The sequence below is a fragment of the Pongo pygmaeus genome, chromosome X, assembly GCF_028885625.2.
Source record: "Pongo pygmaeus isolate AG05252 chromosome X, NHGRI_mPonPyg2-v2.0_pri, whole genome shotgun sequence".
Taxonomy (NCBI): Eukaryota; Metazoa; Chordata; class Mammalia; order Primates; family Hominidae; genus Pongo; species Pongo pygmaeus.
The window spans coordinates 128,776,931-128,793,729 of record NC_072396.2 but is presented as its reverse complement, the minus strand read 5'-3'; the positions used below and the strand labels follow the sequence as shown (position 1 = coordinate 128,793,729).

At 38.9% G+C, this 16,799-nt stretch overlaps 1 protein-coding gene across 2 annotated transcripts in view; it reads left to right on the top strand.

The window, feature by feature from the left end:
- Positions 1–16,799, top strand: part of TENM1 (teneurin transmembrane protein 1) — a 498,370-nt gene that overhangs the window by 362,517 nt on the left and 119,054 nt on the right. For both annotated transcript variants that reach the window (XM_063659976.1, XM_054472526.2), the window contains exons 17-18: positions 9,613–9,756; positions 16,052–16,301. In XM_063659976.1, the coding sequence (XP_063516046.1) occupies positions 9,613–9,756; positions 16,052–16,301 (394 nt within the window). The remainder of the gene's footprint in view (positions 1–9,612; positions 9,757–16,051; positions 16,302–16,799) is intronic.

Below are 16,799 nucleotides of genomic sequence, written 5' to 3'. Positions count from 1 at the left end.
ACTATGGAAGAAAGGCACAGAGAGATGCAACAATGCTGGCTTTGAAGATGAGGGAAGAGAGCCACAAACTAAGGCGTGCAAGCAGCTACTAGAAGCTGGAAAAGGCGAAGAAATGGATTTTCCCTTAGAGCCTCTGGAAAGGAACTCAGCCCTACGGACACATTGATTTTTGCTCAGTGAGACCCATTTGAGAATTCTGGCCTCCATAACTGTAAGATGAGAAATTTTTCTGGTTTAAAGCCTTTAAGTTTTTGGTAATTTGTTACAGCAGAGATTGGAAACTAATATAAGACATGACCAGCATTCATGCAGTCCAGTTAGAGCAATGATTTTGGTTAAAACTGTGACTAGAAATTTCGATCTCCCACTCTTTCTCCTCCCATGCCAGTTAAATATGAATCTCTGGCCCACTCACTTCTGGGTGATGGAGAAAGAAGGGTTCAGGTTTAAACAAGCTGAATTCAAAGTGATGGTGAATATCTAAATTAGTTTGAAATGTGGGACTCTTGTTTTCCATGTAGCTCGGCTGTAGGGAATTGGTGTAATCTCTAAGGGCTAGAATATCACAAGAGAAGAATAGAGTGTTGAGGGACAGCGAAAATGAGAAAAGAAGTGCTTGAGATCCTAGGATATACCACCGTTTTTTGTAAGGAAACAGACTTTGCAACTGAAGGGATAATACCAGAGTGAATAAATTACAAACGGGGGTTGTATGAACTCCTTCCTTGGAGAAGTATCAATGGTAACTGATAAGATTGATTAATCCAAGTACAATATTGATCAAGTGGAAGAAGAGTAAAATCATCCCCAGGGTTCCAGTACAAAAGCCACAATCACTAGTTCATCCGGCTTAAAGATTTTGTTGTCTGATACACAGACAAGCCTCCCCTGCTAAAAACTCCATGTGAGCGTTTTAAATAATTTGGACTTAGTGCTTTATTCTTTGACTCTAAATAAAGTACGATGTCTGGAAATCATTGTATTTTATTTAGTTTCTTTCCCAACTCTGCTGCTTGCAAAACAATGTAAAAAAAAAAATCATTACTGTTAAGTTCACAGGGCTGTTAAAATTCCAGAGATGGCTTATTTAATTTGACAAACTGGCTTGTTCAGGGGCTCTGATCTGCATCCATTATGTGAATTTTGTCAAAATAATTCCCGATGTCCGCCTGTGTCTGCATACATTATCAATATGTAATAATGCATTCTGCCTCGTCTTTATTTTAATTAAATTAAATTGCAGCAGTTTGGAATCCTGGAAGTTCAGGAAATCAGCCATCCGCTGTTAGTAGCTCTGCTATAAACAATTCTATTTTTCTTCAAGGTTATTGGCAACAACAATTGCATAATTATTTAGTATAGTAGTTTGGCAACGAAGAATGGTGTTTCTCGGAAAACTAGACTTCCTAAAGGTTCACGACACATAGGAGTCTGTCTAAATTGTGTTAGAGAGAAACAGGGGAACATTAATAGTAATAGGTGCTAAGCTATGGTTGCTTTGTGCACACAAAACATTCCTGAGAACGATGCTTTAGCGTTCATAAATTTCCCTTCAGTGAAACCTAAGCAGGTTGGGCAGCCACAAAAATAGCATCCACTGAATATTTTAATAATAAATGGGTAGTGCTTTACAATTTGCAAACTACTTTCACATATATTATCTCATTTTAATCCTTATAACATTCCTGCCTGGTAGGCATGGCAGAATTAGTGGGATCTTCATGTTGCAGAGGGGGAAACTGAGGGTCAGAAAGAAAAAGTAACTGGCCTAGAGTCCTGTACAGAGCAGGGATTCAAACTCGGGTCTCCCAGTCCTGAGTTCTGTATGCCTTTCAATGCTGCCTCTCCTCACTAAAGTAATCAACCCACCTTACTGAGTACCCAATTCAATGCCCCAGTGGTTTTCTATCAGAGAAGCTAGCAGAGATAATAATCTTTCATCATTTCTCTCCACTCATGAATTCATAATCGTTAACTGAAAGCAGGGCTGTTTATTCCATTCAACTTCATAGGCACAGTGCCAAGGATATGAGATTTTCAAGGACCTACAAAATGTTTGCTACCTAAAAAACAAGTGTATTGTCGCCAGAAGATGAAAAGGAAATCTGAAAATCAACGTTAGTAAATGTTTAAATAAGTGTCTGAAAAATGGAGCATCATGTCAGCTTGTGAACTACAACTCAATTTTCATCCTTACATATGAAATATGTTTAATGTAGGATATGAGTTGTATACATTTTAATATGTCTTATAGGATATAAGATACGATATCCAAAAGTAAGAGTTCCTACCAAGGTTTTCAAATGGCCTTCACTAGTACTTTCATAAGCAAGTGGTCTTGTGCCCATTTCAAACTGCTGGTCACACCCATTAGCAGACTGTGAAATCTATTTGGTGAGTCAACCAGCATTTTTGTTTTGAAAAATTGAATAGAATGTGATGGAATATAATAGAACCGAAGTGAACAGAATTAAATAGAACATACCCGAATGTGATGCTACAAAGACAGTATTGTCTTGGAAAAACTTTGTTTCAAGTGTGTGTGTGTGTGTGTGTGTGTGTGTGTGTGTATCTCCCCATGTCGATGCTGGGTCACAATTAACGAATTGTGTTTCTCATCATGACTTTCAGACATGAAAGTTTAAAAGCCATTGGTAAGATGATAAGCCCAGAAACAGAAAAATTAAATGACTTATCAAACCATGTGACTTATTTTCCAAATCAGCATTTATGACTGTTCTTGTCTTCTGGTCCCCTCTACCAACCCATATCAGAGGGGACTATGGAGGTATCCCTTCAACATTGGGTGACCACATAATTTATCATTCTAACCAGATACTTTTGAGAGTAAAAGGAGATACTGTTAATAATTACATCAAGAAAACAACATAACCAAGCACCGTTTTTGGCCATTTGGGTTACATGGCACTTCTACTTCAAGGCTATCCCTAGCTTCCAGTCATTGTCTCTTAAATTCTGAACAAATAAAAAGTTATTTATTTAGCACTACTGAATTGTGGGTTGTCCCCCTTAGTAGCTGTCATCTAGCATAGTAGACAAAAGCATTTGCCTATGAGTTACTGGGTTTGAGCTCTGGCTCTGCCATTTACTAGCCATGTGACCTTGGACTTAATAACTTCATTTCTTTGAGTCTGTATGATATCTATCAAACTGGAGTAAATATAGTTTCCTCATGAGTTTGAGTCTTCAAATTAGGTCATGTGCACAAAAACATATCTAATTGTTATGTATTACACAAATGTAAGGCATATTATTTTGTGGTAATTATTAGGGAGATCATTGATAAAAATTCCAGAAAGTAGGCTGGGCATGGTGGCTCACGCCTGTAATCCCAGCACTCTGGGAGGCCAAAGCGGGTGGATGGCCTAAGGTCAGGAGTTCAAGACCAGCCTGGCCAACATGGTGAAACACCGTCTCTACTACAAATAAAAAAAATTAGCCGGGCGTGGTGGCGCATGCCTGTAATCCCAACTACTCAGGAGGCTGAGGCAGGAGAATCACTTGAACCTGGGAGGTGGAGGTTACAATGAACCGTGATCACACCACTGCACTCCAGCCTGGGCAACAAGAGTGAAACTCTGTCTAAAAAAAAAAAAAAAAAAAAAAAAGGTAATCCTTCAAGGTATGGCTTCTCTCACATGAAAAATTATCCTGCCCTGTGTAATATTCAGTATCTCTCCAGTGCTTCACAGATCACCTGCCTGGCACATAAAGCAGCTTGGCGAAGGTTTGCTGTGTCATTAAATAACAGCACCTCACTTTCCATTACAATATTGAATCCCTTTTAATCAATCACGTTGTTTCAAAGGATAGCCAGTCCATTTCCAAGGTGAGTCTATTTCCAAAACCCCTGCCTCCCCCCCAAAATATGCCTAAATACTGCTAGGGGATAGTAATCTTACAGTTTTTTACTGGGTAGGGACAGGGAGGGTTGTTGTTCTTCACTTGTTTTTGATGCACCGGAGACAAACTGACTCTCTAGCCACCCTGACCTTCTTTAAATCTCTCAAAGCTACCAAGTCTCAAGGCCTTCCAAACATGCCACTCTCTCTGCCTAGAATGCCCTCTCCTATAAAGGTAAACCCTTTCTTGTAAAGAGGCTTTTCCTTGCCTCCACAGTCCAACATAAATTTCCTGGTTACACTCTCTCATAATGCTCAGCATTTTCCCATCATAACCTTTATTACAATTTGTGTTTGTGTGTGTGTGTTTGTGTGTGTGTGTGTGTTACTTGTTTTACTTTTATATTTGTTCCTCCCACTTGACTATAACCTCCGCTGGGGGGAGGGATGCTGTCTTGTTCAACCTCATATCCCCAGTGCCCCACAAACTGCCTGTCAACAAGAGGTACCCATGAAATATTGCATATTTGTTGAATGACTGAACAAAGAAATGAATACCAACAGAGGATCAGGGTGATCCCTTAGCCTTGCCTATATAATAGAATGGTGGGTCTGCCCAGAGAGAGGAGGGCAGTGCCCAGGTACACAAAGGCACTTACAAATGTTATACATGAGCCAGTATATCACTCTGCCTTTGATGGCAATATAGGTTATCCATGTTGGCTTTTATGCAGCTAGGCTTGGACAAAGCAGCCAGAAAAAAATCTCATAATAGTAGGTTTTACTGTACGGAACCTCTTGGCAAAAGTGTTGCATAGCTGTCTCACTCCTGGATTCTTTTAATTTCCTACCTGTACTTTCTCTTCATTCAACTGCCTCACTCTAACACTATCATATTTAACCCTTATTTTTGTAAATAGATAGGGTAAAGATCTTAAGTAAGGGATTACCAAATCAAATCCAGTGATTCACTGAAAGGATAATACATCATGTCCAGGTAAAGTTTATTTTAGGGCAAGAAAGATGGTTCAACATTGGGAAATCTATTGCTATAATTCACTGTCTTAACAGATTAAAGGAGAAAACTATGTGAATTTGTCCATAAGTGTCAAAAAGACACTTGATGAAAATTCAGCACCTGTTTCTGACACTCTTAGTAAGCTAGGAATAATAGATAAACAAAGTATTTCAGGCCACTGGGCAGTGTGTCAAATTGAGAAACCTCTGGGCTCATCCTATCCTATGATAAATCACTAGAGAATAGGGAAAGATAGAAGAATCTCTGAGAGCAGGTACTTGTTTTAAATAGATAGCATTTTGTCTACATAGTATTGGTCTGTTTTGCCATGGCCTTCATTTGGTTCTTTAGGTTTTTTGTCTTTTGTTGTTGTTGTTGTTTTTGCATGAATCTTGTATTTTAAAAGAACGGAAAATATTTATTGCTATATTCAATAATTCCTTTTGGAGAAGATTTTCATCTTGTAATTAGGCACCTTTTAAATATCATGAAATTATTTTTAGATGTTCCCTGAGTTCATGAAGGTAACATGTAAATTTCTCACATTGACTATCAGACGACTTTTAATTATATATTGCCTTCATAAATGCAACCATTATAAATTCTGAAGCCTTAGCCTGAAGCTGTTGAAAGTCATCTGCTTAATCTTGTCATATTTCACACATCAGCTTCATTGCGTGGCACCTTTACCTTGGCTACTTAATGTCAATCTCCTATCCTAGCCCTTATAGATGAATGTCACAGTAACTAAACTAAGTTATCAGGGACGCCATGACCCTCAGCCTTCTTGCCATCCCCATGTCATACAAATGCTGCTGCTCTGATAAGTAGAATGAACATTCAGTTATTTTTCCAATGTCAAATGGCTTTGGAGGAGCAAGCTACGATCTTTTACTCAGTCTTCTTTACGAGCCAGTGTAATATTTGCAAGATGACTAACAGTGAAGTCACAGGTGCAATCCTGTGACCAGAGGATAGAATCCTCTGCAAAAGTAACAGGACAATCTCGACAATTAGTGACTCTTGGTTAAGGAGCATTCCATTAATATCTCTGTGTGGAGGTGAGGGAGAGAATACAGGAAGGCAGAAATCCAGATGGAATTAGAAGAGTCACGAGGGAGGTGATCACATGGCTCAGAGAAAGTATTATTCCATAATAATTACTCACTCTCAACTGCCTTCTCAATATATGCACACCAGCACGAACCCATTATGCTAACCCCTGGGAAGTGTAGTCCAGGACCCCTTATCCACTTATTCTTGCTCACTGCCAGTCTAGTCTACTTTCTACAGCTTCTCTGAGATGTTGATGATTTTTTTTCCCTTTCTATGACACTCTTCTCCCTAGTCCCTACTCCAGAGTGCTAGAAACTGAATCTGTGCCCTGTACCATGCTATGTTGATGATCAGACGTGATAGACAACAGGCTGCCTGGGAAATGGTAGTGGTCCACTGTGCTTATTTAGCTGAGGCTCAGCTGTCATAGTGTCAGGCAGAGCATGGTGTCAAGACAGGGTTTTCAGTGCCAGCTCCAGTGTAACCTTTTTTCCCTATATTAAATTATATGAAAAAAGTAGGCATTTAGTGCATTATAGTCTGCTTCCATGACAGAAAGTCTAGGATTAGTTGCTACTGTATTTGCTAGTTCTTGTGAGCTTGGAGAGAAGTTCAACTCCATGGGGTGAAACATTTGCCTTCTCATAAGCTGATTGCAAGTTCCAGGATTATGTTAAAGTGGGCTGCTGTCAGAAAGAAACTTTGGCTTGTTACCCTGAGCAAGGAGCCACATACGAAAATACCCCGACACACAGCTATTCTCATTAAAGTCAGCTGGAAATTTTGGACAAGTCTTAAATATAAATTATAACTTCATTAGCTCACAGAGCTTTCTCGGGAGAAAGTAAATCTAATAAAAATTAGAGGGAACTTAGTAAGTGGTTGCCTTGTTGCTATTTGCTGTGACTGGGGAAAAAAAGTAATATAATTGGGGGTTTGCAGCCAATGCACTTTTTTGTTGTGAACTGGAGAGCAATTCAGAGAGCAGATAGGAGGAGGTGAAAAGAGTACAAATGTCTCATTACCACTGCGTTGAGAACTCCTTAATTGATGCTTTATGTAAGCATTTCCTGCTGCAGAGTTGGGAGGATCTTTAACTGTTACTGAGAGAGAAAAAGCAGGCTCCAAACCACCATCACAGGTCACCAGGGCACACTACTTATTTGCAAAACTGCGCAATCACCTTCCGGAGAAGGGATTCTAGGAGAGCTCACCAGACTTACAATGTACAGAAGGCAGATCCAGTAATTGCCAGGAGTACTGTGGGGAAGGAGATGATGGCTTTAAGGGAACTTGTAATTATTGTCGTTGTGATTATTTATTAATCAAGACTTTTAAATGTTGGCAGGAGAAGCAGAAACTGTGTTATCCTACACACCAACATGGCCCTCAGTGTGCTCTCTAACCACCTGATTTTCCAGCATAAGATTCAGTGTTCTATTTGGCTTTTGGGTTTGATCCTCAACCAGAAGTTATCAAATGTAATCTAGAAAGAATGCAATTTAGAGTGTTAGCGCTAAAGAAGGATTAAAAGGATTGTCTACTACAGTTATCTTTGATCTGAGATCTTTATTTGGACTTCAGAAAGTCAGTGAACTCCCTAGAGTTATATAGAAAATTTTGTATGCATATGCATTTTTCTAGGAAGAATGTCTATAACTTTAATTAGATTCACAACAAAGTGCTCCCTGACCCAAAAGCGTCTAAGAACCACCAATTCTAGTCACTCCCTCCCACTACGCTATCAGTGAAAAGCCCAACTCCAGAAATGGAGAATAACTTGCCTGAGCCCACACAGCTAGTTAATGATAGATCTGAGAGTTGAAGTCTTTTCCAACTCTTGGTCCAAAACCAACTCTTTGCACTTTACCAGAGTTGTTTTAGCAAGTAGAGGGGCTGTAGGAGATATCAGGGAGACTGTAGACAGTATTGATTTGTACCATAAGTGTAACTTGAACTAGATTACCTTTGAGATCCCTTTCCCCTCTGAGAGTCTATTTCCACTGTTAATAGAGAACAGCATTGACAGAGATGATTAGTTTCCTCCCCTGCCCCCAGTCCATTGGCCTCTGTTGCTAATAATGCTTGGTTGAGGATAATATTAAAATGAGTCTGCATTTCATGAGTCTTTACCAGCTGATGGCTGATAGAAGGGCATCCCCGCCAGGAATGGCTACATAATTTGCAGGGCCCAGTGAAATGAGAACGGAAATACAGAGCCTCTTGTTTAAAAAGTATTACAAACTTCAAGACAGTGACTGCAGAGCATTAAATCAAGTATAGGCCCCTCCTAAGCATGGGTCATACCCATGAAGATGGCCCTGATCCCTATTATAAGCTTTGGTAGAGTGGAGGACAAAGAGGAGCCAGCCTGCAATTTAAAATTGGCCACAAATGATCCACAAAGTCAGAGAGGTGGGTATTTGTGATTACAGGGACTTTTTGGCTTATCTGTGAATGTGCTCACACACACATGCACATGCACACACAAATCATTTTGACTAAAATTACCATCTTTTCCCTTCACCTAATGCCGAAAACCAAAACTAGTTGGCTTTATTTTTTCACTTTCGGACCTATTGTTCTGGCATTGTTTAAGCACCCATTTTCATTTCCAGTTTTCATAACCAAATGACAAACGAAGGACCGAGCTCTTCAGGGGCATCTAAAGAGTCAGGTAGAGGCAGGTACTCAAAAGCTATGGCAGACCACAGATCAACAGGGGCTATTTTAAGCTGCCAGAAAGAGGGAAAGCCGCTTCAGGATATGCAGTGTAATGAGCCAGTGTTCTCAGGCTTAGAACATTATGAGGATAGAAAGCATTGTAAATTTAAGAATCAGAAATCTGGTGTTCCAACAGGTGAGCAAGTTTACCAAGAGGGAAAATGGCTAGGACTTGGTATACTTGAGCTATACATAGTTCAGTAGAGCAAAGACACTCAAGCTACCACATTCTGCATTTCACATTTCAGTGGCATACCGGGGTTCCAAGTTTAATGCACAACATCTGTGCTGCATAGCAGTTGAGGCCAAATGTTGGGTGATGTCCCATTGGTTAGTTATATACGGAAACCAAAACATAACTTGCACAAAGTGGAATTTACACTTGCAACACTCTAAGCAAACTTAGTCTCAGAAAACCAAAAGCCAGTTAGCACAGGAAAACATAAATTTGGCAAATCCATTTGTATTAGTTTCATATGTAGTTGGTTGCTGTATAAGTGACCTAGTACTCCAAAGGCAACTTGCTGAGTGCATTTTTCACTATAGTGGTAAAAAACCAGCCCTACCTGCACTTCTCCTACAAAGGCAGAGAGAAATACTACCACAGCTTAATCCTGCAGAAAGCGTCTCTCTTCAGTTTTACAGCACAGCCTCCAACCCAAAAGCCCAAAATAAAGCTTAATGTCCGTAAACATATGGTACCAGCCTAATAAGAGCTTTTATTTACTCACTCCTTCATATATTTATCCAATATGCACTGATCACTTTTGAGTGCAATGTTGTACTGTGCTAGGTGCAATGTTGAGTGCTAGGTGAAAGAAATTTGCAGTCAAATTTCAACTCTAATCAGAATTCAGTAGCCAAAGTGATATCCACAGAATTATCAACTGGTATAAACACGAAGCAAATATTTTACAGTTTTCTAATGTGCTGTTAACTCTTTGCTTGCAGTATCTGTGGGATATGAATATGAAACGTGCCCTGACTTTATTCTCTGGGAGCAAAGGACAGTTGTTTTACAAGGTTTTGAGATGGATGCTTCTAACCTAGGAGGCTGGTCTTTGAATAAGCATCACATTTTGAATCCTCAAAGTGGTAAGTAGCTTTTTAAATTTGTGTTAGTACTACTTTCCTAATGCTGTATAATACATATTCATTGAAGAAAATTTGGAAAGTACAAGATAAAAATTTCTTGTAAGAATACTACTTAGAGAGGACCGCATTAGACGCAATAATTCTATTTTGAATTACTCTTAGTGTGGTAAGAATCGGAACACTCTCATCTTAATCTGTCCCTTCTTTGGACCACTCTCCCTGCTGTTCTCCTTGTTTGCAATTTAAATGTTAAACAAATCAGGAGAAGGGAGCAGAGGTGGCCCCTGAGTTTGTGCTTTTCCCAGACAAACTGAGTTTGCTACCCTGGTTATAACTCTATCCAAGTTCCTTCACCTACTGTTGCATCTTAGTGGGAAACCCGTCACTGGTGTTTTCATACAGCTTTCCTCTGAGTGTCTACTGTGAAATCATATCCCTTTTCATCTAAAGAGACAGATTCTGAATAAGCTATAGTAGGACATGTACATTGGGTTATTTTTCCAGAATTGGGGATCAGAATGTATTAAGGCCCCTACACACTTCCCATCCAGCCATCCTTGTATCCATCCTAACTTTGTGGAACAGGTGGCTAAGGCCAGGCGATCTTATAAGGCCACGAACTGACCAAACTATGAGATCCATTTTATAATCACACCCATGATATCACTTCATCTCTACTATAGCCAAATCAGCTATGTCGACCAGCCCCACAGGCTGAGAAACTTTGAATGGCAAAGCTAACCAGATTTACTTCAACCGTAGAAAGAGACCGCCTACTATAGTCCCAGTGTGGGACTCTGAAGGTGAATGAGTCTATTGCTGTATGCCCCCGTTATACCTCTTTCCCCTCCTTCAAGGAAGATTCTGAATTCCATATCAAACAGTTAATTTTTTTTAAGAGCAAAGATTCAGGCTGAGATATAAAATGTCAACTTTTTTTTCTGTTGTCAAAAGGAAAGCCACAGTTTTTAAAGTACAAAAATGAAAGGGCAGATGCCACTTATTAAATTATTAGGTTTTTTGTTTTGATTTGAAAGAGTTTGACATTTTAAGCAGCCGTTTCTTTTCCACTCACTTTTATTGGCTTGTATGGATTGTCTCTTTCAAATGCCTGTCATTGACATTAAACACAAAGTGGGAAATGACCTCAATCGAGCCAGCCCCCAGCTGTGTGCTCCCAGTCTTGTATCCTCTTACCATTTGCTTCACACAGACTTGAAACATTCAGAACAGAAGGGAATCATTCAGAAAGTTGGCTTTGAGGGGGCCCCCTGATTTTCACAAATGTGTTATCTCCACCCCTAATTCACCAGTAATTAGTTTTTAGGTAATAGGCATCAAGTTATTTCTGAGAATTTTTAACAGCTTTATTGAAGTATAATTTATACATCATAAAATTTACCCATTATAAGTGTACACTTCAGTGATTTTTAGTAAATTTGTAGTTGTGCAACCATCACCAAAACCCAGTTTTAGAATATTTTTATCACCCCCAAAAGATTTTGTGTGCTCATTCACAGCCCCACGAAATCTGCTTTGTGTTTCTACCTTTCTGAGAAATTTATTCTGAGAAAGAAGCCTTCCTTTGGATAGTTTTTAAAAAAGGAACATTTGTTCATTTTATCATCTCATTTGTAGACGTGTATTTCCAACCAAGAACTCATCACACTTGCCGGGAAACAGATCTGAAGCCAGCTCTGCTGCTGCCTTTCAGCCTGACCTTGGACACGAAAACCTCTCTTGGGACATTTTCGAAGTCTAAATCCCACCCACAAAGGCAGTTTTAGAGGCAGGAATGATAAGTGTGATGGAGCAGCTTTGGGAAGACCAATTTAGAAAGCAATGCTCTTTCCCCCTTGGGTCAGACAGTCTTTTCTGACTGATTAAGCTGATTAAGGCAAGAGCAACGTCTCTCCAAATTCCCCCACTCCACTTCTTTCTGGAAAAAACGTAACTCTTTAGGCATCCTGCTTTTTTGATCAGAGACAGATAGCAGATTAAAAACAAGAATCTATCTTCCCCCAGTTTCCTCTCACTGGTTAAAAAGACACCTGTAATTAGACTGGATGTCTGCTGCCATTCTATTCTTCAGTTTTCTTTGGCTCCAAAATCATTATGCAATGGGTAGTTTCTAGCAGGCAGTGTTTTCAGACCATTTGTCATTTCCATTGCTGCAATTATATTTACCTGACAATTAACCATTGGTTGTGGAGAATTGTTTCCCAATATTAGGCCTGATATATAAAGATGGTTCTGATTTTCACTGAGATAAAAACATCAGAAACTTGTGGTTTTCAACATTATTCCTTTTAAGTACATCTTCTTAGTGATTATAAAGAGGGTATATTCATTCATTTTAAGAAAACTGAGTTCTTTAAAATTATAAGAAAGTTGTGCATATCTGTTACAGAACTAAGCTCTTTGTTTGGTATATCTTTTATCAAACGTATCCCCTAGGGTTTCCTGCCAGTCGAGTGTTTAAAATTATTAAAAAGAACAATCTAAGGCACTAATTGGGTATTGTCATCTGTCTCAAAATTGGTAAAGAATTTCTTTTAACTTATCCTCCAAAATAGGCCAGTAGTTTGCCGACAAATGGTTTTACTGGGAGGAGAAGTAAATGTCCATTGATCACACTGGCATACCTCCCAGTTTGTGTTTATATCCTCTCAGTCAAGTACTAAGAGAAATATGTGTTGTGTCTCTTTGTTGTTCATAAATCTGAAAAATTGTTTCTTCCTTGAAATCAGCGTAAAGCACCACCCACTGGCTTTCAAGGAGATTTTTTATTTCAGACATATTTATAAGCATCAAAAGAAGTTCTGAACAAAGTAGCAAGAGAGTATGACTAGTATGTTTAAAAGTGTGCTTACCTTATTATACAATGGGCTTGGCTTTTTGGCAAAGAAAAGGAAAACTTTGAAGAGAAAATGTGCAGTAAGCCCCATTCATTGGGGTTTCGTTAGCTGTAGACAAGATACCCAATCCTTAGCAGGAAGTTGGCCTTCACATAAATAATGTGTGTTGTCCTAGGATCATTTGATTCCCTTTTCAAAATGAGCATGTGTGGCAGAAGAAACTGGAAAGGAGGCAGCAGTAATTGATCAAGATTTCTAGGAACATAAACAAAATATTTTCAAAGCAACATTTTGCAAAAGAATTGGTGTTAAATCATGGTTGCTAGATGGTATGCCCTGGTTCTGTGAAATGGAAGGTTAAACAGATTCTTGAAACCACAAAAACACCCTTCAAAATGATCTATTTTTCCAGGGCAATACAAAAGGGGTTTGCCCATTTTTGTTTTGATTGCTTCAGCTTTAAACAGAAATGGTAATTTCAGTACACGGGCACTTTAGTACCTTGCATGAAAGCCAGACATGAATTGTTGAGATGTAATCAGAAAGTACATTGCCTTATGTTTTATTTCCTTTAATCATTCTTCTTCTTTGGTGGAGTGTTGGGCTTTCTAATAGAAAAGAGGAGTTTTAGAATTGCAGGCTTAGAAGAATGGTTTAGAATAGCCATCTTTAGTTTTAAAATTGCCAGGAGGCTGGTAATAACATGCCATTTTGAAGGTAATTGTTAACTATACCATTATATTGATATAAAAAAATGGAGACCTACCTGTGAAAATAGATGTTAATAGCAAATCTGGTATTTCCAAGCCAATAATTGGAAAGATTTTTGAATGATATACACTATAGTGCATTGCTGAAATACTGACATGCTAAACAGTGGTTTCCTCATTTATTAAAGAGCATATCATAGTCTTGTTTGTAGAATATTCTGTTAGCAATCATCAGGAGATTTCTCTTCAATGATGTTGTGTAACTGTCATTCCAGTTCTCATTCACCTCCTCCTAATTTATTTGAATTACAATATTGACCACACTGCAATTAAATGTTTTTTGAGAAATGAAATTCAGTCCTATTAATCTTACTTAATTAACTATTCTAAATCTTAAGAAAGGTCTCTACTACCTAATAAAGTTATTAATAAAATAATAAGAAAGTAGTGATCCTCAAGATATCTCATAGTTCTGCAATAAAAGACCAATTTGTTAGGGCATAAACTCACAGCTGCTCCTGCAAATCATGTGTTGCAAAAGTAGCCAGGAATCACCCTGGAAGGAAAAGTAAAAATGCTTAAATTTGAAATCCAATACTATATGATGGATGGGATTTCTGTTTGCTGGAAGGCCCTTTCCAACCATATATTCCACCATGGTATTATAGCATGTTTTACCCTCTTGTTTATTTTTGCCAGCAATTTTCCTACCTCAGAGTGATCAATAGTTTCTGTGGTAGGACTGTGGCACCAAAAGTTGGAAGAAAACTAAAGAGACATTCAGGAAATGTTTAGGGAGAATAACAGGCAATGCAAGGAGATAGACAGCAGGGGGAAAGGGAGAAAAAAATAAGGCTTAACTGTATAACTGCATTCATTCATTTGCAGTCAGTGACTTCAGTCTGACACATGGGCATGCCTTCCCACAACATGGATGTTTCACCTGCCCTGGCTCACTCTGGGCTGACTTGAGCTATTTAGCACAGCAGTACTTGTTCCTCGGATTTTCTGCCCAGGCTCAGCAGGTTTGCAAAATCATTGGAATTTAGACAAGGAAACTACGAGAAACTCAAAGCCTATTTTCAGCATTTCCTGAGCACTTATAATGATTTGGCCACAGGGATTGGCACTAAAATACAGAAAGGAGTAAGACAGAGGATCTGCCTTCAAGGAGCTCATTCATGTTCTAATGGGAAAGACAGAGAAGTAATAAAAACTGTATCACACAATGTATTAAATGTTATAACAGAGCTATGGAAAACAAACTATGGGCACACAGAGGAGGGAGTAACTGACTCTGCCTGGATGGAGCATTGAGGAAAACGAGCTGAGCTTTAAAGGATGAATAGAACTTCCCCAAGCAGACAAGATGAGGAAGGCATTCAAGATAAAGACAATAGCATGGACAAAAATATAGGGGAACGGAAGTAGGTGAAAGTAACCATAAGTAGTTTGTTCTGGCTAGATCTCAGGATATAGATGAAAGCATGATGAGAGGGGAGACTGAAGAAGTAGTCAAGGGCCAAATCATGAAGGACTTTGTATGCCTTAACAATAAGGAATGTGCCCTTTATCCTAAAGGGATATGGAGCTATTAAAAGGTATTAAACCACAGACTGAAATAATCTCTATGGCAGGAGTGGGGACGAAGATCTGGAAATGGATATGCATGGAGACCAGGAGACCAAGAAGTTAAGAAAAACTAAACTAATGTAGGAATTGGGAAGAAAAAACTGCTTTCAGCACATTTTAAGGGATAGACTCAATGGGAGTTAATGATTAATCAGGTTTCAAGAATGGAGGGAAAGAAGAGCCATGGTGATGTCCAGATTTCCAATTTAGGTAATTGTATGCATGGTACAACCACTCACAAGATGATTAGGGAACACAAGAGGAAGAGCAGGGTTTGGGAGTGGTTGCAGAAAAATGAGTTCAGTTTTTATATGTTCGAGTCTGAAGTAATTGTGGGGGGTCCAAGTAAAGAGGTCTAGAAGGAAATTGCATGTCAGTTAAGAACTCTGGATGGGAGAAAGTTTCAGCACATAGAAATGGGAGAGTTAAAGCTCTGGGTATGGATGAGATTGCCCACACAGAATGTCTGCAAAGCATTTTCATAAGTCAGTATCTCTATTTCCTGCACTGATGATAGTGCGATATGGTCCAAAAGAGTGGAAAATTCAAGTTTCTTTCATATTTCTTTGAAGTGCATTCTAGCAGTAGGATTTCTTTTCTTTTCACAGAAGTAGATTACCTTCCTGATTGTGTTTTGCTAAGGTTAATATTAAAATTGACTGATAGTCTCTTTTCAGGAACTGGTTTCATAGTGAGGGTAATTTGAAGTCAGACAGGTATGTGCTAGGCATCAGAAAAAAGCCAGCCAGATATGAAAATGTAGCCACAGATGATTCACAGAGCCCAGAGTGAATAGGTCATTAAAAGTTAGTCATCAAATGCTTTATTGAGTCATTTAGAATCAACATTACAAGGACTGGTTGTATTACCCTACTTCACAGATGGACAAACTGAGGCAAAGTATTATGCTACTATTTGTTGTGGTTATGCAGTTAAACAAGACCAAGGAAAGTGTGTGTTTCACTCTCAGGTTCTCTTATGCCCCGCCAAAGCTCCTTCCTGCTTTGAATGATGAAAAATAAATTAAAATATTGCTGAGATTATTTTGTGGTAATTGCTTTTCTTAAATTCTCTTTTTGTTTTCCTTGAATCTAGGAATCATACATAAAGGGAATGGAGAAAATATGTTCATTTCCCAGCAGCCCCCAGTCATATCAACCATAATGGGTAATGGACACCAAAGGAGTGTAGCCTGCACCAACTGCAATGGCCCAGCCCACAACAACAAACTCTTTGCTCCTGTCGCCTTAGCTTCTGGCCCTGATGGCAGTGTGTATGTTGGCGACTTCAATTTTGTAAGGAGAATATTTCCTTCAGGAAACTCCATTAGTATTTTGGAATTAAGGTAAGTCTTCTCTAATCTCTAAATATTTGCTTAGCAGATAAAGCAAGAAGCAAGATAATATGAAAAGACAAAGCATTGCCAGAAGAAGCAGAAAATGTAGTTGCCCCTATTGTAGCACTGAGTTAAGATGCAGGAACAGGGACAAAGGTCAACGTGCTCACTCTTCCTACTTGAAGGATTGATCCTTTGAGCACTACTTTGGAGAACCAGGAAGTGTTCTCCAAACATCCCTGTATGTATGTCCTTCCCTGTAAACAGTGCTGACACTGACATGGATCTCAATACTTCCAAGCACTCAAGTAAGTCGCTCATTCTCTGCTGGCCACTGTAAAGACTCATCAAAACTATTCCATTCTAGTTGGGAGAGGTATTATCAGATCCAAAAGGCTAAACTTCATAAGGTTTTATTTCCAATCTTTGGAAATGGTCATTTCATAAACAAGAAAATGGAAATCTGGTTTTCATGGCATGATAAAGGAGGAAGAAATGGTTCTTTAC